General features: G+C 47.0%; 1 protein-coding gene across 1 annotated transcript; it reads right to left on the reverse strand.

The window, feature by feature from the left end:
- Positions 1-2,698: 2,698 nt before the first annotated feature.
- LOC119434014 (ABC transporter ced-7) lies at positions 2,699-26,581 on the reverse strand. Its single transcript, XM_037701309.2, has 5 exons — positions 26,456-26,581; positions 24,732-24,926; positions 22,989-23,110; positions 18,817-19,022; positions 2,699-3,000 (listed from the first exon to the last, which is right to left on the reverse strand). The coding sequence occupies exons 1-5, from the start codon at positions 26,579-26,581 to the stop codon at positions 2,870-2,872; spliced, it is 780 nt and encodes a 259-aa protein (XP_037557237.1). The 3' UTR covers positions 2,699-2,869.
- Between the last annotated feature and the right edge of the window lie 315 nt (positions 26,582-26,896).

The following is a 26,896-nucleotide window of genomic DNA, read 5'->3' on the forward strand; positions in this document are numbered from 1 at the left end:
CCCATGAATCGGGCGGCAGTTTGTATAAGAGGGAAGGATGCTTAAAGGAACTGACAACAGATTTTTAAGGACCTTGTGTTTTAAGGCGCAACGAAAACCTCACCCTCGGCAATGTTTTCACCTGCAGCGGTTACTTCGAAAAGCACGTTTTATAAGCAGAATTTTCAATCTCAGCAGCCAAGAGTCCCTCCTCCAGCAACGCTGAGAAGTGAGAGCGCAGCCGATAGCCCGCCTCGCAATTTGTGAAAGCCGCCCATCGTTCCGCTTTCACAGGAGCGAGTTCAACTTCAGTTAACAACTTGCATTTCGTCCTTTTCACACCACTTTTGAAAATAAAAAGCTGGAGAATAAGTTTGCGTTTCTTTTGTACCGCTTTTTCTGCAATTACACGGCTAGGCCATGACTGGCTGGCACCCGTCGTGGCTATTCTGTCGATGACCTGGCGCCGGGTCTAGCTGGAGTCCACTCTTGCGGGGCGTTCTTGAAGAGACATGTCGAAGCCAAGAAGGTGTTGTTGCGGTAACCTTGGCGACTTCCCGTAGAGCAGCTGAAACGGCGTAGCGCGAGTGACTTCATGTTGTGACGTTTTTAGAGCGAAAACTGCAGCAGCGACGTAGTCATCCCAGTCGTCGTGTGTGGGACAAACGTAGGAAGAAATGGTGTCTTATGGTGCGATTGGTGCGCTCGATCTGTTCAGCTGTTTGTGAATGTTGAATGGACGCTGCAGCGTGTCATATTCCATGTTTAGACAAGAAAGTTTTGGAGGCACGCGACATAAATGCTGTGACACGGTCGGAAATCAGCACCTTCGGATTACCATGCCGGAATACGAGGCACATGAGTGGTTGCAGAATCAGGGACGGCTCGAACTTCTGACCATTTAGTCAGGTTGTCCGTGACCACAATGAGAAATTTGTTTCCGTGCTTACTGCGAGGAAACGGGCCCATGCGGTCTATGCCCGAGATATCAAACGGTTAGTTAGGAGGGGCGATTGGTTGCAAGAGCATAGGTTGTGGGTTTGTGACAAGCTTACGAGCTTGACGACTGGTGCAGGATGGCACTTCCAGGTAGACATCGGCGTGCATGCCAGACCACCAAAATCTTTTCTTAACACGAGCCAGATTACTCTGCTGACCCAGGTGGCCAGCTGAGGGCGCGTCGGGACAGATGATAAGTACGGATGGTCGCATGGCCACAGGCCCCACAGTTAGGTACGATTCACTTTCTGTACGTTGATGATAAAGGATGCCATCTGCGGCTGTAAAAGCCGATGAAAGTCCCTCGAGGCGGTGAATAATTATACTGATATCCCCAGAGAGGCGGCGGACGATGTCGAATATTTCGGTACCCGTCAGTTGTGCAGCTCGGAAATCGAGTACTGCAAATGCCGGCGCCGAGTTCTATACCTCGGGTTGGCGATTTTAGCGTGAAAAGCCTAACGCAAAACTAAAGTAACGTTTTTTTTTGTTTTTTGTTTTTTTGACATGCTGGGGAGTAAAGCCTAAGTTATTGGATAGCTCAGCAATAAAATTACTAAAAAAATGCTTCTACATTGCTTCTCTTTTTACCTCAAATGGCATGTACTTATTCTTAGTAGGAATGCACTCACCACTGCTAAAATTAAAGGTGATCAAGTTGTTCTAATTTTTCTTGGTGTGGAATGGTGACTAGGCCTTCTTTGATTAAGAAAGCTTTCCAGCACACCAAGCGTCCCAAATACGAGAAATTCCTTTATATTCTATTCAGTTATGGTGTCATTATGGTACTACATTTTCCGCGCGGAGTTCAACAAAATGAACCCAGCAGTCAAATTAAGGAAACCAGTCATGACAAAATAACACAGTGTAAACAGATGATGCACTCTTTAGTGGTCGCTGTGAATATTCCATAATGTCTTTGCGTTTTGTCATCCGAAAAGAGCTATTCGACGCAGGTTTTATAGCCACGGAAATAAATCCCACGGCTGTAATGTAGACAACGCGCTACGATGGCAATGAGGCCATGAAATCAAGAGCTTCGCGCTACGGTGAGAAAGCCTGCAGATAGCAGAGGAGAATGTCAGCCATCTGTTCAATAAGCCCATAACGTGTGATCAGCGTAAGATTACAGCGCTTGGACAAGCTTGCTGAATCTGGTCGGCCCTATCTGTAATCTGTGCCCAATCTGCGCCCCTTATCACGTCAGTGCGTCGTTATCGCCGATGTTTTTGTCTACAGTGTTTATCGCCCACTAGGAGAGATTAACCAAGTGTTTTATCCACGCGAGAATACTTTCACACTGACTACGTAGAGATGAAACAAAAACGGATGAAACAAAAAAGTTCGCCCATCATATTGTAAATCAAAGTCTTACCTGTGCAGCAATGTGCTATTGGTGTTTCGGGAAAGTTAATTAAACACCAAGATATGTTGTGCAGAATTTGTTCTCTGCATATCTTCCTTGCATTTGTTTGTTGCACCACCTCGCAGTGGCGATATCTTTGCGTGCATTTAGTGAAGCACATCAAGCAATACCGTAAAGAAAGATGTGCGCATCCAAAAGTAGTGCAACCTGAACACATGGCGGCGTATGTTACGTTTGAAATATTCTACATCCGCAAACGTTGCTAACAGTTGCGACAGCCTGCTGTTGTCACGGTAAATATGTACAGAACGGGGAGGACCGCTGAAGTGCGCCGATAACAAAGTTAGCCGGCAGGATGAAACTTTATTGTAGAAGGTGTTATACAAGAACGAAGCATAGAATGCTGTCATGCAGGTGGTGAAAACTTCATCGCACAAACACACACACACAAGAAGCACGAACACTGTCAGCGTATTGTCGCCATTGTCCACTTCTCAGAGCAACCAAAAACAACTTGACAAGATGTCAATTGACATGCAACGTCTCCATCACCACCCTTTCGACGCATGCGTTCTTGTAGTCGTCGCCATTGGAGGGCTCATTCCGCTGGAGTATCCGGACGCAGTGTTGATAGACAGTTTGCCCAGGTCCTTCCCCTGCGAAGGCAGCCGTCAAGGTGTTTGTGGAGCAATTCACACAGATCCCATGATATAGTTCTGGTTATTGCTGATTTCAAACATGATGAGTATACCTCCTGCATTTGTGAACCAACTTTTACAATGCTAGAATGAATGGAAACTGATCGAAAACGTACACCATACAAGGTGATAATTTTTACGTTCTATTGAGTTTAAAAATCGCCTGTGGAAGAGAGCATAATTGTTATCCTTGAGCTGGATTACTCGAAGAGGCGCATTACTAGCGCGAGAAATCGAAGCATAAATTCAACTAATTAGTAAAAATTCACTATATAACCAATTGATTAAATAATCAGTGACAAATAAATTAATAAATAATATAATCATCATTGTATCACGGTAAATTAATCAACATGGTAATTTATTTTTCGTTTCAATATTTCAATTAATAAGCACCGGTAATTTCCACTATGTTGTCCTTGGTGACTGGTTATTGGCTTCTAATGATATGTTTAATAAAAATCGGGCCCCTCGGCTCCCTTTCTTCTCGTTCATTACATAACGAGGGTCTCGAATCCGACAATTAACATCGATGCTTTCAGGTAGCATGTGTGGGTTTATTGACCAGTTGCCTTCACCCAATAAGATCATGTACTCGTGACGCCTGCGGCGGTAAGGATGTTCCACATCCGCCGCCAGGGATCGCGCGTGGTGGCGCTGGTTGACTTTAGCCAGGGTTAGTTCTAGTAGTACAACAAATACCCCAGAAAGTGGATGGGAATACGGCGCCGCGGTAGCTCAATGGAAAGAGCATTGCACGCGTAATGCGAAGACGTGGGACCGTTCCCCACCGGCGGCACTTTTTTTTTCATAAATTTTCATTTTCAATTAATTTATCATTTCTTTAATTCAATTAGTAAGTACAAGTAATTCCCCTATGTTGTCCTTGGTATCTTTGTTGGCTTCTTAAGGTATGATCCTATGGTATATGGACCTTATGGTACAGCCTATCGCACGCGGCTGTGCGCACGTGTGTTAGAAATCCTCAAACGAAAAGCCGGCAGACGCCAGTGACCCTTCGATTTTATCAACTCAATTGCTGCGAACAGCAGTTGTGCGAAGGCAAACGCCTCCGGCTCTCCAACGGTGGCATACAGCAGTGATAGCGCGAGCTGACGTTAAGCTTCTCTCTCGCTCTCTTTCTTTATGCTCACCTCAAGTCTTATAGTCACCGTGCCTAAGCCCTTCCTTTCGTTCTGCGCATCTTTCTGCGCAACCCGGTAAATCTGCCCATCCGAGAATGACGTTGAGTTTATCTCGCGACTTGCAACGGCTGATTAGGGGCGCGATCTTGTACGCGTTCCAAAATAGAACGGAGGCGTTCCGTTCCATCGAGCCGCACACGATTGGCCAATTTCAACCACGACGTTCAAATTGACCAATCGTGTGCGGCTCGATGGAAGGGAACGCCTCCGTTCCATTTTGGAACGCGTACAAGATCGCGCCCTAGATGTGCGTGTATTAGGGGTTATGATGCTTGGCTTCGAGTCACGTGAGCGCTGATTTAATTCCTCATGCCAGCGCACATTCTTCAGTAATTTGTTATTGAATAAAAATCTTTCAAAATATCTGCACACGGGCGTACACATTCAGCGCATTCAAAAGCTCATGAAACTGTTGCTCGCCGTAAAACTTGTAGGTTCTTAGTGCGAACGACTGTCACGTGCTCGAAATTGGGCTGGTCTTGTTTGCCTGTTTCTTATAGTCATGATTTGAGCCTAGCGTGGCACAACCGTTACCTGAAAAAAAAAGTAGGTACGCGTAGTAACATCAAATATGCACCCATATCTACGAGATATACGTGACGGGTGCCTTCACTTTATCAGCTAGATTGATCAACGTTGGTCGAAAACACGCGGCTACTGCCAGAACAATTCCTTCGGCCCACCAACAGCCACCATGCGTCTGGTCTAGTGACCACGTTCTTTTATTGCGATAGCAATTATATGGACACTCAAAAGCAGATTTCTGCCGTCGCCGTCGCCGTCGCCGTGAGCTTCCGTATGACGTCATTTGGAGATGAAATCGTCGCCGCGCGCCGAACGCTGCATGTGCGAGTGAAAGGGCGCGAGGGGCGCGTCTTTCACGGGGAGTGAACGCACGGCGAATAAAAACGCGCGTTCTGCGCCGTGCTCCCTTAAGGGCTGCAGAAGTAGGCGTCTCTTTCCTCCTTTACAATCACCATACATGTAGAACAAACGCGCCTTCTTCCGACGCGCGAAAGGCCGTGGCGGGGAGGGGGGGGGGGGGGAGGGAAGGGAGGCGACGTTTAGCTGCGGCACCAAGTGCCTATTTATATCAGAGGCTCCGGCAACAGTCACCAACGCCGCACGCATTTTGAGCTAACGCGGGCAAAACGCCGATGGCGTCGACAACAGTTCTGCGTGTTGCCGATGCTGCTGCATGTCCAAGTTTATACAGCTGATAAAGCTAATATCATTACTCCGTATAGCTCTCTACAAGTTTGCTATCGCAATTGATGCTTCGCCTTTCAGGTGAAACTGCGACAACTTTTTATACCTTGTAGACTTAAGCTTATTGTCATGTTTTGTTTTTTGCCATTTTATTATATTTATCGGTTGAAGAGCCCCACCTCAACGTCTGTAATCTGTCTTTTTTAAAATTTTTCTTTTATTTTACTTATCCGCAGTTGTTACTGTGTGACATGTTTTTGTATCTCCTCGTAATTAACTCCTATTTCTGTATTCGCTGTATTATTGTATTGACAGATCTTCAAATGTATTTTTTGTATATGGTCTCCGTACTACCTTTTGGCTATGGCACCACATAGATCGTGCGTACATTCTGAAATAAAATGATGGGCAATAAAGAACTCAGAAATTAATTGTGGATTGACTCAGGAGTCCCTTAGTCCCTGAAATTCGCAAAATTCCTATAACATTTCTATCGACAAGTAGTTGGTTCAATAGTCGGCTTTATAACATTTATTTTTTAATACTGCCGGCAAAACTCTTTGCCCGAAAGGCCTCTAAATATTGCTTCAAAATGCGTTTAAAAATGTCCGCCGACGGCGGGACTTCGTCTAGTGTCGATATCATTTCTTCCGCAATAAAAGGAAAAAAATTAAAAAAAAAGAAAAGCAGAAAAATTCAGAGCCCTTGCACTTCTGTGAATATGGAAGACAGCGAAGCTGTGACTATGGTGGATTTATATATTATCATTATTGATTGTACTGAGCGTCTTCGGCATGTTCGTCAAAGAACAAGAACATCGGCGTCTTGTTTTCGCCTGGCGCGATGACCAAGTAGTGCGTTTGCGGCGCCAAGTCCGCCCCATCGTCATATAGACTAGCGTATGAGCCACAACGTTCATAGCAGGCCTCGGAAACTCCGCTGGTTTTTTGTCCACGCGAATTGCAGCGCCATCCATGAGATGGATGCGAAACCAAAATCGCTTTTCCTTTTTTGTTTCTTGTCAACCCTCTCTCAACTTTGTCGTTTCTCTCTCGCCTTCAACTATCGGCGGCGCGGCTGGCGCGGCCCACGCTCGTCGTCGGCCGTGCTGATAACGGCCAAAACGGCAGCAATTTTTTTCTGGCATTATGCGGTCAGTTAGGCGGTTTTCGCCTTCCGCGCTAGCAGTGTGGGCCATGTGGTACCGTACCGTTGCACTTTTGTCATCTTTTCCCCGCAATGTCTCGCAGCTGTCAGTGCTCGCGTGTGTTTCAATGGTGTGCGAACACATCAAGACGAATTGAGCCATGCGACGTGAAATTCTACCGCATCCCTAAAGACAACAGGTGAGCACTGTGCTTCCCGGTTTTTATTTGTGATAGCAATTTTGCGCAGTCGTACAAGGCTGTCAGGTGGTGAGGCAGCAGCTAGCTGATTTGAAAAGACCACAACGATGCAGTAAATCGTTATGTCAACAAGCAGCGAACATAAAGCTCCTTATATATACATAGTACCAACTGTGCATATCGCAAGGAACAGGTGTGTAGGTGTGCCCTTTGCACTTATTTCTAGCTAATTGGTCGCTATCGTTTAAAAAAGCGTTTGAGAATTAAGGTTGACATATCACAACTAGTACTCTGCCGCGACGCGAAACGAGCTCAGTTTTGTATGTTCCAACTGCGATGTTATAATCTATGATCTTCACTGTTCTTCAGGATGGAAGTGTTTTTAACCTACGCTGGAAGGATGGACCTAATGGGTTTGCACAGACACAAGGTCATCAACCACAGAATATTCTCGGCGCACTTCACGGAGGTGGATTTTATGGACCGAGCGAGAAGCAGGCCATGAGAATCGATTCTGCGCATTGGCCATTAGAGCAATTACAATAAATGTTTTTTTACATGTGCGTACATGAAACACTATCCGCGTTTTGTTGCATTCTATAGTGTGTTGCACTGTCTGCTCTAATTCTGGTTTTCGCAAACGCACACAATAAAGTGAGTCCAAAGAACTGTTGGGTTGTAAGTGGAATTATTTTTTAAATAGAATTTGGGCACATGCTTGCTTGATTGTTATAATGAACGCGACTGCGTGCATGAAAACGCAAAAAGAATCCACTGCGCACAAGCACGCAGCACGAATGGCACGGCCGGACCGGAGAGGAGCGCGCGCTTCGGTCTGGCGGTGCGTCTGATAACGCCCGCGACAAAAAAGAAAAAAGAGCGCGTCGCGGACAGCTAAAGAAATAAACAAAAGAGCATTGCGCGAGGCATGAGGGGAGGGTGAGGCGAGGCATGGGAGAGGGATAGTAAAGTCAAGAGGGAAAGGAGAAACGAGCGGAACAACGTTATCATAAAAAAGGACGAAAAAAATTGCTATTCCAAAAGGGAGAGGGTAAAAAAATCGCGCCGCTTTTACTTTTTTTTTCTTTTTTTCGCCACCGTAGTACCGTCATCCATCCGCTAGGGCCTAACTGAAGTGCGTCTTGGCGCTAGCGTCGACTGAGAGTCTGCTATAGGAGAACCAATAGCCGTGGCACACTGCGCGGCTACGTCAGAATCCTGACGTCAGGATCCTGGAAGATGTTAAATGAGCGTCCATCCCATAGCGAGTCTGGGCAACTGCTGATAACAGCGCTAGCGCGATCTCTACGTCACGAGACAAAGGGGCACAACGATTGGTGGGACGTGCCCCCACCGAGTATTGCGGCACTTGTGAAAGAGGCATCGGTGGTGGCGAGGGGTATAACAGTGAGCCATCCATCATCCGTTTTGACACCTGTGCTAAGGCACAGCTGGCGACAAACCACCACGCACATGGAGCCAGAACACCACGCAAAAGAGGCCGAAGTTATTGTTCTACGCGTAGTTTTGTTGTGCTACGTTGGTACGAGCCAGCTGCGGAAGAAGACGACGACGCTCCAGCTAATGCTGATGATGATAGTTCTTTCTACACACGGACACGATTCCGGGGAACCTAGCCCCTTAATAGCTTAGCTCTAAAAAGTTGTCGCAGTTTCACCTGAAAGGCGAAGCATCAATTGCGATAGCAAATTTGTAGAGAGCTATACGGAGTAATGATATTAGCTTTATCAGCTGTATAAACTTGGACATGCAGCAGCACCGGCAACACGTAGAGCTGTTGTCGACGCCGTCGGCCTTTTGCCCGCGTTCGCTCAAAATGCGTGCGGCGTTGGTGACTGTTGCCGGAGCCTCTGATATAAATAGGCACTTGGTGTCGCAGCTAAACGTCGCCTCCCTTCCCTCCCCCCCCTCCCCCACGGCCTCTCGCGCGTCGGAAGAAGGCGCGTTTGCTCTACATATATGGTGAATGTAAAGGAGGAAAGAGACGCCTACTTCTGCAGACCTTAAGCGAGCACGGCGCAGAACGCGCGTTAATTTGTTCTCCGCCGTGCGGTCACTCCCCATGAAAGCGCGCGCCCCTCGCGCGCGGTGACGATTTCATCTCCATTGACGTCATACGGAACCTCACGGCGATGGCGACGCCGACGACAGAAATCTGCTTTTGAGTGTCCATATAATTGCTATAGCAAAAAAAGGAAAGGCAATTATTCGGTATGCGTGACAGCACATGCCTGAGAAGCACCAAGGCGACGAGCAGAGTACTGCTGCCCATCGGGGCCACCGCAGTACTCTACGTGAACTAACAGTGCCGGTTACAAACTCTCTTGAGGAAGCCACTCAACAAGCGAATTACAGATAAACTGTTACTTATCGCTCTGTTGTACGTATGTATATGTAAATAATTGCCTTAATTATCTTACTATATACCCCGTCTGCTATGCTCTCTCTACTCATCTTTTTCCTCCCCTCCCCCCTTCGCCCACTATGGTGACCGAACCTACGGTAGATAGTTACATCGCGGTCAGCAGTAATTTTCCTCCCTTTTATTATTCTTATTTTAATAAACTACAGAAGTACGTACTTTACATACTACCCGTTGGCTTAACTGCAAGACAAGAGACTGCAAGTAGCCGGCTTCACCATAAGACAGACTGCAGGAAAAAAAATTGCCCGCCAATCCACCCTGTGAAGGTGGTTGGAAAGCGAAGCTTTTTACGCCACCATCACGGTGATTGCGGCGCACTTGATATTTCACACACTACAACGTAACTTTAATCACGGCATTTATTATTATTTATTTCACAACAATGTTCACTACTGCTTTATGATCGGTGTGATATACACTCAAATTTTCAGTTTTCACTGTAGTTACATTCTTTGCCATGATTAAATCAATGCACGTTCCGCGAATGCACGTTCTGCCGTCTTTACTTTCCGTGGTCTACCCATAGTGGGGTAGTCTAGAAAATGAACCGAAGCAGTTACTAGGCTGGAAGGGTTTCGAATGACGTCAACCCTCTTTCAAGCAGCTGCATAAGCTTTGCAACAGCTGCAATCTAATCTTACGGACAGCGCCGAGCCTGTTTCCGTTGTTTGCCCGCAGCCCTTATCATCCATCATGTTGGCTCATCACATTGAAGCTTGTTTTGTGGTTTTTCTTGCGAAAACGAGTGCTTAGTTGTACGCTGAATGCCTGAATTCAAGTAAGCTATACTGCTATACCTGCAATTGTTAGCGGTTCGTCGGGATCGTTTTTTGATTACAACGACGGACACGACAGAACCCTTGGCTGGTAGAGGTACAAAGCTTCGCTTTAAAATTTGGCTGGTTTGGTCGAAATCTAAGCCTCGCAAGGAAAAAATTAAAGCCCCTTCCTTAAATCAAGATGGTTTGACGCGAACCTTTCTCCCATGCAAACTGAATCAAAGTCAAAATCCAAAGCCAGCGTCCACGCAACAAACCCAAGAAATGCTGAGCTATCCGATGCGATGCATATGTGATTTGACTGCTTGTTTGGTATTCTATATTTTGAACGATGAAATTGAATGAAGGTAGATTTTGTTAAGTTTCATAGTCTATTTTAGATCACGTAGCCGTTCATTACACGCACACACGGACGACTCTACACTTGGGCAGGATTGCCTTGTTATCGCTGTGGTAGATGGTCAGAGGCTCTGCCATTGCCGATACACGGCAACGGCATTGTTTTTCGCAGCCTTCGTGATATATATATATATATATATATATATATATATATATATATATATATATATATATATATATAGCGGTGAAGCTAACGCATCCTCTCACATGTCGCTAGCATTTCTGTGACAATTCATTTTTACCTTCCCTTCAATCTTCGATTCTATGCCCCTGCCTGGTGCTCTGTGTATGTACCTTTTCGCTGCGCTTGTATTAACATCTGCCACCTTGCGTTCTACAGGGTCCATTTTGTTGAATACAGCAATGACAGTTAGGGCAATGACAGATGGTTTATTATGAAGACAATAGTATTCTGCACGTATTACCCGTCTGCGTGTGCTTACACGCGCACAGGCAAATATATTGTTTTAAAGGTGAAACCGATCCGAATGTTTAAGCACACACACGCGGGCTAATATAACACGAAGTAGACGATGGTTTACAAAACAATAACGTCATCGGAACAGATTAAAATGTAAAGAGTGCAGCGTTACGTACAGGTATTGATGATTAATGATGATGATTATTGGGGTTTATTGGCGCAAGGGCCAGATGTGGCCAAAGAGCGCCAATACAGTATAATTGGAACATGGGAGCTGTAGCCGAAATGCATCCCAATTCCATCCAGCAGCCTCGAGGCTACGAAAGGGCATTGTGAATGAACTGCTATGAACGCCGGCGTACGTATTAACATGTTTTGCTTCTCCGAAGAGCATTGGAATGCATCGCGGTCACAGCTTCCGTATTGCAATTAGCGTTTTCCGAGCGTGTACGTTACCTCTGAGTACGATGTTCACATTCGGTGTCGCAGTGTCGGTGGGGCTGCCGCGCACGATTGCCTGCGCTTGAGCTTGCGTGAGCTTGCGGCTGAAACGTGTGCGAGCAGCCTTCCTCGGCTCTTCGCTGTGGCGGTATACGCGCATTCACATTAACGTCACCCGCTCCCCCATTTCTGGTTGTCAACAAGCTGCAATAAATTGCTATCAAGCACTTACCTTCAAGTTAAGAAAATCATGCCTTGCCTGCATGCGCGCTCAGCAGCACTGACGTCACGAAGGTGAAGTAATTCGCAGGCTCTTGATGCTGACGTGAGAACGTAAACGGGTGCGAAGATAAGGCCAATACGGTGGCGTACGCGAAAGCGCATGCGCGAGGACATCCGCCGCGACTAACAGAGCAGTGCTGCTCAACGGAAACAGTCATCGGCTTCACTGCAAAACAAGACGCTCCAAGGCGTTGACTTCACCGCAGCACAGACCATTGAAAAAATATATGTATTCAGGCTTTCGTTAACTAAGCCGGGTAACAAAATCCTAAACGAAGCAGGCATATCATCCATACAACCGCCGCTCGACAGATACCCCCTGTCCAAAGAAGCCAAGGAAGCTATAACGGTCGATCCCGTACCGAGAAACATTCATCCGATATATAACGAGGGCCGAAGAATCGCACGGGCTAAAGCCATCCTTCAAAGAGTTAATCCGTACGGGGCAGATGCACTCTTCGTTGACGCGGCCAAATACGGCAGCGAAAATAAGTTTGCAATCTCGGTCGTAGACGCGCGCGGAACGCTGATTAGCGCTGCATCCGTTTGCACTAAGCACGCAAACGAGGCGGAGGAAACCGCGATAGCCTTGGCGCTTAACGCTGCCAAAGGCCCAACAACTGTTTTCTCCGACTCACGCACTGCCGTCAGGGCCTTCTCGTCAGCCCTAGTGTCTAAGCACACGGCTAGCCTAGTCAACAAATCTCTTGAAAACACTGCGGATAACGAGACAGGAGGTCACCACATCGTCTGGTTCCCGGCCCACGTTAAAGGCGTAGTTAATCAAGCGGGATGCAATCCCAACGAGCAGGCCCACTGCCTAGCGCGTGAATTCACGAACCGCGCCCGGGCTAGCGGTCCAGCTCTCTCACAGGATTGCTCCCCTAAAGACCCTCTTATCACCTTTAACGAGATCACATCCCACTACAGACTGAGCAGAAGGAAATTCCCTCCCCCTCACCCAAAATTAAACAGGGCTCAGTGTGTCACGTTCAGGCTCTTACAGACGAGATCGTACCTCACCCCCAGAGCCCTCAATCGGATAGATTCTAACTTCCCGCAATCGTGTTCCAAATGTGGGCACGACTTCTGCTCTTTCGATCATATGCTCTGGCTGTGCCCGTCCAACGCGGGCTCTGATCTTCACGACAAGTCCAAGTGGGACGCCCTACTGCAAAGCGCGGACTTTACGCATCAACGACAGGCCGTCCAGAGGGCCCGCGACGTCGCCGAGAGTCACCAGCTCCCGGTTCCGTCATGGGCGGAGCCACCAACTTGATTGGGGTGCCTTCGGCTCCCCCAATCTTTTTCCTCAGGACCTTTTAATAAAGTTCTTGTCAACTGTCAACTGTCAGGCTGCGTTGACTGAATGTTAAGCCTCGGAATGAATAAGTAACGCCTACGTTTCAAGATTGGCGCCATTACACTTGCTCCTCACCTTTCCCCCTTTCCTATGCTTCGCGCTCTCTTCCTATTGGACTACGCTTCACACGTGACGCCCCTCCTCTTTCGTATTTCATCTCTCATCTACATCATGTGCGGGCGCTGCGCTAATGGATGAACATGGTTCATTGGGCCACTTTTTCTCTTACAAATCGGCGTAAAAGAACGCGTGAAATGTTGCTACGTCACGTGATGGCTGCAGTCCATTGGGAAGAAGCAGAATAGCCGCAACAAAGGGACCATTTGTAATGGCGCCTTTGTTCTAAGAAGGAAACTGCGTATGCACTGATGGTCTTCAGAAGTGCCTGTAATGGCGTAAAAAATTTTCTCTCCCCGACCTGTGCAGTGGTGAAACCACCTTCTCGCCGCGTTTTGTATTGAGGTGCAGCCGACACTCCGTCCCGGGAAATCGGTAAATACTTAAATATAATAAAGAACGGAAAATGAAAGGATGGAATTTTCTGATGACCGTACTGTAACCCTATGCCGACACCTGAACAATGGTCAGCAATGGGGAGGTTTGGGTAGGGGAGCAAAAGGACAGAACGAGAGAGTATAGTATAGAGGAGAGAGTAAAAATAAAAGCTTATTTTCCCGTGCTTTTACTATTGCCAATTTTATATTTTGTTGGCTTCCGGAGTGAATTCCCAAAGAGAGTATGTCAGCCGGCCCCGCATACCCACACTGTTCACATAAAGCTGCCGGCTGTCGAGGTCCGACTGCTCGAGGAAGTTGGAGTGTTTTGGCAGCTGCCTCCCGCGCGCGAGTGTGACTGCGTGGTCACGTGAGCGCCTCGACGTGGTCGTGCCGCCATCCATGCGCGCGATAGCAGCACCAGAATTCCTCCCGCGGTGGCAAAGCATTCGTGACGCAATCCACTCTGTCAAGGTGGATGACCAGCGATGCTGTTTAGCGCACGACACAGATGTGACACAGAATTTTGAACAAAAGTACGAACATATTTATTGTCCTGATCGGTAGTCATCGTAACGATAGGTACGCACACACTATTCGCGTATCTCCTCTGTTGTTAAATCTGCCCTTCACGTAAGGCAATAAATGGCTCATACCCACTTATAAGCAATGGCTCATACCCCTGTAAACACGGCCTCCCCATTACGACGACAGAAGTGAAATAATACGCTGGAATGATAAGCGGCAACGGAGCCAGCTGTGGAATAAGACGACCACGCTCGAGCAATTGCTGGTGATGATAATTCTCCAGCGCGGACGCCACAAAACCCAATCTTCTATCCATAGACAGCGAAGCTATAAAAAATGCACTGCACCACAGGACGATGGTCTCCATTTCACTACAGTTGTGCAACTTGTCCATAACGGCGAGACCGAGGAGTTGCCTGCGTACTTACATCCACACGCACCCTAGACGCAACGGTAGCAACCCCGCCCGTTGTCTCCGCGAATTATTAATGCGAAAGCATTATATGGCTCAGGAGGCGGGAAATCCGGCGTTGGTGTGGCTACACGATGGTACAAAAAAGGCTACGAACCTTCGACCTTTGGTGGGAGTCAAACCCTCGGCCTTTGGAGTTATTTTGATTTGAAAACATATACATTTTGCAGGAAAGGGAAAGCGAGAAATTATTAGGGCACAGTTAATTAAGATATAGTTATTTAGGCACTCGAACCCGCGACCTTTGGTGGGAGTCGAACCCAGGAGTTTGCGTTGTTCGCAGCTTGTGACGAACACCGTCGGTCAGATGACGTCGCGGCGCTTAAACGGACCTGGCCACAATGCTTTTGGCCACGCAGTTTTTTTAATAGTGCGCAGTCCATTCGAGTACGGTCCCCATCCCCCCCTGCTTAGATTTCTCGCAAAATACATCGCGCTTGCTCCGCTCTAGGTGCCTGCAGATTTCTAATGATGCACACCGCGCTCCACACCCAGTTCCTTCTCAGTATAGCCTAGTGGGTATATATATATATATATATATATATATATATATATATATATAAAGGTTTCTTTTGATGGTTTATAGTGCTTGAACATTCATTTAAAGCACAAAAAACCATTCTAGAACTTCATCCTTCTAGCTTGAAAAGGGTTTGCAACCTTGCAAATTATTTATTGTTAACAAAGTGATCTGTTCGAAATGTATCAATTCGCAATAAATAATTATCTTGCTGTGATTAGCAAAGTATTGGGTGTTCGGAAATTTAGAACAATAAAGTGCAAAAAACAAAGCCACAAGAACGTTTAAGCCACACGGACGAAGATAAGACGAATTCATGTACCACCCATAATTTCTGTGGCAGCAACAATCGCAGCACAGGAGCTTTTTATATTAATTTTTGAAGACAATATCTTCTTAGCTGACTTCCCACGGGCTTGGCGTTCTAGGTATCTTGTAACCACTTCCAGGAAAAAAAAAAAGCTTTCCGCGCCTCCAGACCGTTGTATCAAGAGTCGCAAGGGTTATCAAAATGTAGGTCTAAATGAGTCAAGAGACGAGAATTAGTTGAATAGTCGGTAAAATTAACGATATGTGCGTAATAAGCGCCAATACAGACCAAAATTAGCCACATTTCACTATACCCCTGGAAAGGGGTGCACTGCCGTGAATACAAACATCTCGAGGAAACGTCGTCGTACAGCACACGTTTGGGAAATGGAGCGAGTTCGCTTATACTAAGCAGGGCTCGCGTGAGGCAATCGTGTATGGAAGGTGGCTTCGTTGGTTCCCACAAGAAGTCATAATTAGTCGCAGAGTATGTAATGTTAACCATACGTGCACTATTAGTGCCAATATAGTCGAACATTAACCACATTGCCCTATATCCCTGTAAAGGGTGCACTGCCGTGAATACAGACATGCTGAGGCAAAGCCGACATACGGCACACTTTTGGGAAATCAAAACTAAGCAGGGCTGGCGAGAGGCAACCGTGACTGGGAGGCGGCTTCAGCGGTGCCTACAAGAATTCAGAACTATTCGCAAAGTAGGTAAAGTAAAAGTAATGTCTGCGTAATTAGCGCCAATAATGTCAAAAATTTAGCATAGACCATAGGCGCACAATATCCGGGATCGGGCTACCTGGCTTCTTGGTGAAGCAAAGATAGGGTTAACCAGGTGTCGACGCTAAAGAAGACCAAGTTTGTCGTAATTGTGTGCGAAATACGTTATCATATCGCTACGAAATGAGTGGATAATGAACATGAAAACAGCAGACAGAAGGAGACAGAATAGAGAGATATACTCGACCTTTAATGCATAAGCACTCTTTGGCGAGTATCAGCAAAATTTGTCCCAGCAAAAAGTGTAATGTCTTCTATCTGCACAAAAATCCGTAAGTTGCGATGACATTTAAACGTTATAGTGTAAATGTAGATGATTGGTAGCTTTGTAAGTGATAAGGAACAACTGAAACAACAAAAAACATTGTTTAGATAGAACACCCGTATGATAAGATTTATGCATACCCATAGGTACACATAGGGTTCCATAAAAAATGCATAGAGAAGCCAATAGTAGGAGTGGGCCAAATAAAATTTTGGGTAGCGCTAACTTGAAATTTGGGGATGGGTGAACTTGAAATTTGTGGTATGCTTACGCATATTTGGGCAGTTGAGTTTCTGCATAATTGTTTATTCATTCAATCATTTAAACCACCATTAGATTAAATTATGGGGTTTTACGTGCCAAAACCACGATTTGATTGAGGCACCCGTAGTGGGGGACTCCGGAAATTTGGACCACCTGGGGTTCTTTAACGTGCACCTAAATCTAAGCACACGGGTGTTTTCGCATTTCGCCCCCATCGAAATACGGCCGCCGTGGCCGGGATTCGATCCCGCGACCTCGTGTTCAGCAGCCCAACACCATAGCCACTGAGCAACCACGGCGGGTTTTAAACCACCATGTACGTCGACCTTGTTTTCTTTAGCGTCGACACTTGGTTGACCCTTTCTTTTTGTAAGAAACGACGGTTTATGCCATAATCGACGTAATCGACGACACTTGGAGCCGTATTCACGATCGATTATCTTCGGAGATACGTTCCAATGTGAGCGACGTAAATTACGCGTAATATACAATGCATCACTGGAGCGAAGGCAATAATGTCAATGATCTCGATAATCGCGAGACATGAAAATATATTTGCAATTCAATGCAATTCGTTTCATCAAATCTGCTTCAGTCGGCTTAGCCAATCAGCGCACATTTAGTAATATCGACGAATGTAATCAATCGAGAATACTGCTTTTTTTTAATTAAACTCTTTTCTATACTACATGAACACATCCCCTGGCATGATGCTGGCGCCCACGGCGGCGGTTCAATCACTGTGGCGTTCTGCTGCTCAGCATAACCTCGCGGGTCCTACTGCCAGCAGTGTACGAAGGGAGGAAAAGAATCACTCGTGTATAGAACTTTCGATGCACGGCGGTCAAATCAATGCCGAACCCTCTACTACAGTGTCCACCGTTGCCCCAGTGATGCTTTGGCATGTTCATGGGACACTAAATATCTATTTAATCTGTGTCAGTAGGTTACCTTTCTAGAATACCAACAAAATCACTATACCGTAAGAAGCAGCTTGGTAAGGTGCGAAAACGAACGACGGGTGGCCTTAATGATCCGGCAAACACCATGGTTGTTTAGGGGCTATGGTGTTGGGCTGCTAAACACGAAGACGCGAGATCAAATTCCGGCCACGGCGGCCGCATTTCGACGGGGATGAAATGCGAAAACACCAGTGTACTTAGATTTAGGTGCACGTTAAAGAACCCCAGGTGGTCCAATTATTCAGGAGTCCCCCACTACGGTGTGCCTCATAATCAGATTGTAGTTTTGGCACGTAAAACCCCATAATTTTATTTTAATTTTGATGACCCGGCATCGGATCGCCGTGACGTCACAAATCTTGATGACGTCGGCTCAGGCCGACTTTTACTGAGCCACCAACACGCCAAATACGAAAAGATAATTTGCAATTCGTGACGTCCCACTGACGTACCGGGCGCTGGGTTTTCGGCACAAAATTCTATACACTGAACTCTGACCTTCACTTTCTCTCCTAATAAACAACGTATTCCCTCGAAATAAAAGAAAAAATGAAGTCCTGAAGGAAAGGTTTATTAGTCACATTGATTCAGTGTGCCCTTAAACCCCATCACTCGAATTAAATCGCGCTGCAGGCTGGACACAGACGGTTAATGTCCACGAAGAGGGGTCTTGTGACTACCCCCTCTAAAGGCTCACAAGCCTTTGTTGATTTGTTGTGATTGTTGTTTTAACGCGACAGCGTAAAGGGCCCCGTGTCGCAGAAAATCCGGCGTCGGCGCGCCGGCGCCCGTGGCTGAGAAAATCATCCCGAACCACCCCGACCACGCAGGCCCTCCGCGTGGCGCCGAGGCGTTAGTAAACAAAACTGAATTTCTCAAAGTAAAATCCGTCAGAAAAATGGTAAAGTACGACTTACCCACAACCTACAGACATGATGACGCCGGACTGCAATTTGAATGTACGAGAAAACATGATTCTGTCAAGAGGAAACTCAAACACAAACCCCTTTCCCAGCATTTCTACCATACCAACAGCGGCGCACCCGGGTAGGTCACTTGCAAAAACACCATCCAGATGGTGCATCGCCTCCTCGGCAGCGTAAAACGGCAGCAGGGCGCAGAAGCGAAGGCGGAGAAAAAAGAAGGCTGAAGTTGCCGGGAAGCCTGACAAGCATTGGGGGATCTTTGAATGCTATCGCGTTCCACTCTTAAAGGCGAAGCTTAAGCGTCCTCCAATTTTTTTCACAACGGGTCAAGTGGCCTTAGTTGCGGCATACCGTCGACAGCTTCGTATAGGGGCCGCACGAACTTGTTGGAGGTGAGCAGGATGGCGCAGTCGGCCGCCTCGCGGATGATGCTCAGGCTGCGCCGGATTTGCGCCCGGGCTGCGACGTCGACACCCGTGCTCGGCTCGTCGAGCAGGATTGCGCTCGGCAGTCCCGCCAGGGCGATCGCGATGCTCAGCTTCCGCTTGTCGCCGGGACTGCGTCGACACGACGTCGTGCGAGTTATTTAAGACATCGTTGCAGTCTCTACAACTCTACCACTGCGCCACGCCAGCGGTTGCTCACTGCTGCGGAAACATGTCCTGTACAGGCGTCCAAGCGCGCGACCAGTCGCGCGATGTGAGATGCGCGCCGCGTAACATCGATACGTGCACACTTTGCAGTGCAGTTGCGTTGTATTCCATCAGGTGTCAGGACATGTAGCAGCTGCATTGTATCGTGCCTGGTGTCAAGGAATATGTGCACGGCGTAGTTCCTGCCTAGAGGACTTTTCAGGAATGTTGTAATAGAGTAATGGCGATGGATTTTTTGAACACCCGAATTATTCGTCTGGAAGTCCATCGCCATTATCTGTGTGCTGCTGCTCCTTAAACTGAATCCCCCGCGCCAAAGCGTACGAGTACAGACGTAATCTCCTCATGACCTTCTCTGCCACACTCTGTGAATCAGCCAGTGCTGACGTCGCGTGAGACATTCCACAGTCCAAAATAAGCAGCGCCATTCTGATTTTTCATTTTCATCGTTTTCTCGTTTACAAATGCTATGTCCTCGCTAAGAATGACAATTTCTTTATTATAGAAACCTAATCTTTCAATCTTGCTCTACTTAATATCTTCTTTTATTATCCCTTCAAAGTAGTTATTGACATGCGTTTATTTTTTTATTTTTTTAGCAATTTGCCAAATCTTAGAAGAAATCCTGGGAAGAATGAGAATTCCCTAATTTACTATCGCAAGTGGCCGTGAATGCCGCCTCTACAAGCTTTACTACAAAACAGTTTCGGTTTGCTTACTCGGAAGTTTTATGTATCATGTCATCAAAGCGGGCAAAAAGGTCACGTGGGAGTACACCATTGATGCTTTGGCATTCGTTCCAGCTTCCTCGGTCGTCTGCTATGCTGCTACTTGTTGTGCGGCTCAATCTAGCAACATCGAGCGAGCCGGGCCGAGTGCCAGAACTTCAAAATGTTGTTTTCTCACGTGACCGCCACCTGAGTCATGGTTTCATGACAGGTACGCCTCATGGGAGAGGAAATGGAAACTGGTTTGCAAAGTACTATAACAGTAAATTATAGTAAAAGCGCATAAGAACAAACTTCTGCTAGCGACGATACTCTGAAATTCCTGCATCAGAACTCCATTACATCATAAATTTTGACAGCGGCTTCTCGGCATTGGTTGTCCGTCAGTAAATAAATAAATAAATAAATAAATAAATAAATAAATAAATAAATAAATAAATAAATAAATAAATAAATAAATAAATAAATAAATAAATAAATAAATAAATAAATAAATAAATCTTATGCTGTGAGCGAAAGTAAGCACTATCAGAGACTTTACAACGATGTCAAAACCATGGTTAGTGCGCGAAAAGAAAAAAAAAACATCGGTCCTCATTTTCTCCGTTGATAATAAGCAGGGTAAGTAAAGTCTAACCAAAATCTGCTGGTTTTAACCGAGTGTTCCATTACCGGGCGTCTGAATCTAATCACACGAGAATTTTTGCGTCCCGCCACTTTCAGAACACCGCCACGGCGTCAGCTATTTGAACTCGCGACCTCGTGCCCAAAGGGTTTCTTAATTGGACTAGAGCGGTATGGAGCACTCTTAGCAAATATTTCACTGCAGTGTCAGCTGAACGGTAAGACGAAGCGCTCTGCAGAGTAAAAAATGCCGGGAACTGTTACTATGGCGAGACCTGCATCAAGCCATGTTCCGTGCACTATCCAGCTAAGCTTGAAGCAACGAAAAACTATACCCCGCATCACTAACTATGTGCAATGAGGTGAAATATTGTACGGGTTGCGAGAGCCAACCTGAAGGGCTACATGGAAGGATCTGTAGTGCACCATAGGTGTGCCCTTCTCCCGCCTCTGGAATAACGCAGCCAGTTCTACAGTTACTAGAGACGCGTCAAAGATCGAATCGATCAAATAATAGAGAAGCGTCAAATATCGAATCGCATATCGAATAGTCAAATGCAGATGCCTATAATTACAGCTGGAATACTTATGTTTGGCCTAATTACGTACCTGGCTTGTACTGACTGTCATATGTAAGTGCCGCGAGGTGCCGCTGGAGGATCGGAGCCCCAGGAGCTCGGCACTGCTGCCCACCTGGCTCGAACACTGCGAGCTCGTCTCGTGCCGCCGTGCTCGTGCACCCGTTCACTTCTTCCCAGAGCTTGGGTGGCCGCTCCGATCCTCCAGCGGCACCTCGCGGCACTTACATATGACACTGACAGATGAAATATTGACGGCTAACTATCAGGGACCGTCAATATCAGTTTTATACACATTATCACGAATTCTCATTTCAAAATGTCACAGGACTACGCAGAACACGCATCACAGTCGCAGCGTAAGCTGGAGGAGCCATCACGAGAAGGAAAACTGAACTGTCCGCCCGCAGTCGACGGCGAGCTGCGGCTTGTGCTGTATGCTGCACAGCGGTATGCTGAGCTTCCCGTTAGCTTGGTTGCAGCCGCGCGCGCAGCTCTACGATAAGCTTCATCAGCAGCGCTTCTTGTCTTGCGAGGAGGCGCAATAACGTGTACCGAGGAGTAAACACAGGTATCGAGACTACGCGGTGCACATATGTCACATCCCTAGACACCTGGCCCGATAGGATGCAACTTTTGCATGTCGTGAAACATTGTGCAATACAACGCAACTGCAATGCAAAGTTTGAACGTATCGACGCTACGCGGCGCGCATCTCGCATCGCGCGTAATCGCGCGACTCCTCGCGTGCTAGGACGCCTGTATAGGGCATGTTTCCGCAGCAGCTTGGCGCAGTGGTACTCAATTCCGCGCAGAGGGCCCGGGTTTGATCCGGGCGTGAACTCGTTTTTTTTTTTTTTTTTTTTCATTTCTAGCCATATCTGTGACGGACACCGGCGGTGGTGGCGCACAACATCGCCAACCGAAACGGCTATTGGATTGAGTCCATAACAGCTTACGCTGTAAAAAATGCACGAATAAGCTCTCGACATATTTAGAGCCTGGTTGCAAACAAGCTTTCTAAGAATCGCATGGCTGCTGTATGATTAGCTTTCCAAAAAACAACAAATAAATGGTTGCCGAATCAAAATCAAATTGTGGAAGAAAAAAAATGCTGAAGGGCTTGTGTCCCGTAATAAAAGGCTTCTACTTATTACTACTACTACTATAGTCGGATACAACTTACGTCTACAGTGAAGCCCCGCCCACGGCCTCATAACCGCCAGCCACTGTTCCTCCGCGAGGCTGCAAATAGTTCGTACTTCAAACCTTCCCTGTTACTTAAATAAGGCGGTAACCACAAACACAAAATTATAAGCGCGTCATTTTATACGTTTTCACTCGTGTATTATAGTGGAATGTACAACTACGACAAGTACAGTCGTATCAAGTATGACGCCATTTTGAAAAGGTCGCATGACGACGATTATGTTTGATTCTGTGATTGGCTGGTGGAGTAACACATCTCCGCGCGGTCCGTGTGCCCTTTGTTGCCAACTGCTTTTTTTTTAAGTTTTATCCTACTATAGACTGCTAAATGCATTAAATATGACATGCTAAAAGCCAATAGTGTAGATTGTCCTGTGGCTTCCGTCGGGAAACCGAAACGCTTGCACAACCCATTGTTTCTGCATTGCTTCGAAAACGTTTGCCATTGTTTCACATCTGATAACTCGCGATAACTTTGTTTAGTAAACGGAGAACAGTAAAAATACCTTGACAGTCGGTTGTTGCGAAATGTCTGGCTAGCTTTCAGCATTCGAAAATATCGAACAGTTCGTTTTCGAATACGAGTACTTAGTCTAATATTAGATTCGTATTCAATACTTCAAATATTCGCCCACCCCTAATAGTTACCAATTCGCTGAAACAAGCCCTATAGTATTGGCTGCATTGCACGGAATTTACGAGTACATATGTGTCACGTAGGAAGTACGTACGTGTAATTCTTCGCGATCACGTTGGCCACCTTGGAGAGCTCCATGACTTGCAGAAGGTTCTTGGCCATCGTCGCCGTGTCATCCAGCCGGTAGCCGCGCAGCACGCAGATGAGCTCGATTATCTGAGAGCAGAACAAGTGCGCCTAGTCTGCCACGTGTTATTTGAAATATTACACAGGCAGGCGGAGCACGACGTGCCTGTGGATTCGTACTACAAGTATGTGCCTACTTAGGACATTGTAAATTAGCGTGAATAGGTGTTAGCGTGAAGCGTGAAATTAGCGCAAAGGGTGTCTGAATAACAAAATTTACGGATCGAATTGAATGCTAAATATTTTCCAGCTTCTAAACAAACGAAATTTACAAAGGCTCATTGGATTCCAATGGAGAAAAAAGAAAAAGATTGAAGTCTTACATTATTTTATATATGTAATGCTGTTAACTGCACTTCCCTTCAACTGAGGAGCCTGTAATAAAAAAATGGAAGATGATTGTCAAAATAATCAATCGAGAATAATAAAGTACATCAAGAAAACTTGTGTAGCATGACACAAGGCGAGGCGTCCTTATTTAAATAACCAGAAATTATTGCGTGTATATAAGTTAGCTATCCAAGCATTAACTCCGAAACTGGTACCTCTCTCATCAGCCGCGGCTTCATTGAAGCAGAATAATTCAGAACACGAACTGAACAGCAAATGATATTTCCACATCCGTAGTATTATGTACTATTATTGAAGACCTACGAAGCCACTGGGGAGTTCACAGCTACCCGTAAAGGCATATTTGATAGTAAATGCAACAGCGCTGATGTGTTGGCGCTGCGTTAAAGGTGTACGTTTCGAGCAAGTCATTGTAAGTTTGTTCAAATGACGTGCATCATGCAGCTTGAAAAGGCTCTCTTGTCACTTAGCTTTATCGTCAAAAACCTGCAGCCATGTCCAGGAATTCTGGACACTGGCCCTTCGGTCTTTGTCGAACTCTTAAGAATGCAGCAATATACTCGATCGTATCTCAATGAGCAGCGTTTCTTCAAAAGATAACCCGAATTTGCCTAACTTTCAGTTAGCGACATTGAAATGGTACTCTTTAATTAACGTAAGCATTTACGGCACGTATTCATGGCTTCTCTGCAACGGGGAAGTTTCTACTAAGTGCCGTAGGGGCGTATGTTATACGCCTATACGCCTAACACAATGGCAACTCGCCCAGCAGCCTGTACTCTTGAAACTTCGTGGAGCCACAACATTCATAACGGCACGGATTACCAGCGAAGCTGTTTAGGCTGCATACAAGGGCTGCACACATTATGAAATCATGCTTTTTTCTTTTTCATACGGCACCACACTACGCCGACACAAGCGCCGCCACGGTCACCGTACCTCCCATGCATCTGCCGCAACTAAAGCCCAGGGGGGCTTCAGCAACCACTGCTGCAGCTGCGTCGACACAGAAGCGCAGGCAACGTGCCACACTCATTCCCCCTCTCCCCCTACCCATCTCCATTGCTGTGGCGTCGTCGCCAAACCGTGCCCCTTCTCCCCTATCCGTCTCTACTCCTGTCCCCCCTCCGCTCGGAACGCACGCGAAGGTGCATACAGGGGCTAGAGGTAAACAGCTCCGCTGAAATGAATTGGCGCGTGTCACCAGAGTGCTTTTAAGGGAACGTACGATACAGATTTCATTGAAACATTAGGCCTCAACGCCTCTCCAGAGTAAGCAAAATAAGAGAAGCGCACGCACCTCACGGCCGGTGAGGTGTTCGGGCAGGCCGAGCGCTTCGGGGCAGTAGCCGATGTTGGAGGCGTACTCCGTGGGCGTGCGCAGCAGCGACCAGGAGCCGATGTAGGCGTAGCCCGACGAGCACTTGGACGTGGCGGTCAGCAGCTGCATCAGCTTCGTCTTGCCAGACCCGGTCACGCCGATTATTCCCAGGCACTGCGAAGCCAGGAGGTGAGGGGAACTTAAACAAAAACTAGCCGATTGATTGATAATGGCTGACAGATTGATATATCGTTTGATCGATCAATGCTACGAGAGATGCCATAGCGAGGGGGAGGGCTTTGACTCTGGGGCTTTACCACCTGGCGGGGAAGAGATTAAGTGCTCGCAGGTGTTCAATCTGGAACAAAAATATATTTCGCCACAGATGTTGATGAAGTGGTTGTCTGAACGCATGCTATGCGCTGAAATTCTGTAAACCAGATATGACTTCATTACTTCTTGACTACAATAGCATCGCTGCAATTCAGTTTTTGTTGTATCGATTTAGTTTATTTTTTGCTTTCTTGTGTATGTTAAGAAGTTGCTCTGCTCTGTTCTATTCATGATTGAGTCCCGCCTATGAAATGGCTTTCGGGCTTTTAGGGTACTTGAATAAATTATTAAGTTCAAACATACCCCTAATACGAATAATTACAAGATTAGCCAAATCTTCGTGTAGTTGGCTATCACGCTGCGAACTGTCGTCAAACTGACGTCCGCCTCTTCAAGCATTCAAGCTGGTGCAAGAGAATTGCGCTATCTGCAGCAGAAGATTTTATCGCGATAGCAGTTATATGGACACTCCAGGCGTATTTCTGCCGTCGGCGTCGCCGTCTCCGTGAGGTTCCGTATAGAGTCCAAGGGCAATAAAATTGTGGCAGCGCACCGCATGCTGCATGTACGAGTGAAAGCGTGCAATGGTGAGCCGGCCATCGCGGCTCAATCTAGCGCACTCAATGGAGGAAAGCGGGGAGGCAGCGCGCAAGGCTGCGGGGCGAGGGAAAGGAGAAGAGAAGGGGGGGGGGGGGGTAGGGGGGCGCCTGTCCGAGCCGCGCTATCTTGAAACCCATCTGCGACGGGGAGGACATAGTCCGCCGTGCGTTGTGTTTTCGCCGCTTAGTTCGCGTTGATACGAGAGGCGTGCACAAAGGTCAATTCACTCGCTGCTGTCGCCGCGCTTCCTCCCTCCAGCGTTCTGACAGCGAGTTTCCGTGGTCATCGAGTGAGAGGTGTGCATGTTTGCTTGTGCGCGCTACTGACACCATTCTTGTTAATTCAGTTAGTAAGCGAATGTGTTTATACGGCCGATAAAACTATTATCCTTACTCCGTATCTCTACTAGTAAATTTGCTATCGCAATTGGTGCTTCGCCTTTCGGGCGAAACTGCGACTTTTTTTTAACACGTCTTGAACCGCTAAGATCGCCCCGATGGACAATTCTCAGCGACTGAAACGCCATACTCGTAACGCGTGGCTGCTGGCTATTTTTGCACCAGCGCTGGGCGATCGCTGAGCGATCGAATGCAGTCAAAATTGACTGCAACGTTTTGCACGCGATGCACGAAGGCATCGGCTCGGCATCGACACCGGTTGCACAAAAAGTGCCGGCACCTAAGCGATCCGAGCGTCGCGTTCCAATAGCTGAGCGCTGTACAGATGCAGCACAGGTACAGTTTCGAAAGCGATAGGTCTGGCGTACGTACCTGGCGACGCTTGAGCGCAAAGCTGACGTTGTTGACGCCACGGCATGGCCCGAACGACTTGGTGAGCTGGCGCACCACGAGAGCGTACTCGTGCGGCTTAGGCTCCGATACGAGCTTCTCGACCATCGCAGACTCGTGGGTGACGTCGGAGTCGAGCGGTGACGTGGCCAGGCGCGGGCCTTCGTCATGTTCCAGCGACAAAACGGTGTCTTCGCGCCTATTGAACTGCGCGCGACGAGCCGACGAAATTGAATAGCAATTAAATCGTAAATCGGTGAGGTGGAGAGTGTTTCGAGAAAGCATAGAGTTTACTACAAGTATTACTAGAGGTCACTCAGGGAGCACGATGGTTCCGCCAAGGATGCTATTCTGGACCTTGTCAAATTCGACGGAATTGTCAAATTATAGAATGGTGGTATTTTGAGCCAATCATAGAGGTCG

Source organism: Dermacentor silvarum, chromosome 11 (assembly GCF_013339745.2).
Source record: "Dermacentor silvarum isolate Dsil-2018 chromosome 11, BIME_Dsil_1.4, whole genome shotgun sequence".
In the NCBI taxonomy this organism is placed as follows: domain Eukaryota; kingdom Metazoa; phylum Arthropoda; class Arachnida; order Ixodida; family Ixodidae; genus Dermacentor; species Dermacentor silvarum.

Excerpts from the sequence above, each read along its gene's own strand:
- LOC119434014 (XM_037701309.2), bottom strand. The coding sequence starts at position 26,581 with ATGGTCGAGAAGCTCGTATCGGAGCCTAAGCCGCACGAGTACGCTCTC. Across the intron at positions 23,111-24,731 it reads AACACCTCACCGGCCGTGAG|ATAATCGAGCTCATCTGCGT; the intron begins GTGCGTGCGCTT and ends TTCTGCTCTCAG. Across the intron at positions 3,001-18,816 it reads CCTATACGAAGCTGTCGACG|GGGAAGGACCTGGGCAAACT; the intron begins GTATGCCGCAAC and ends CTGCCTTCGCAG.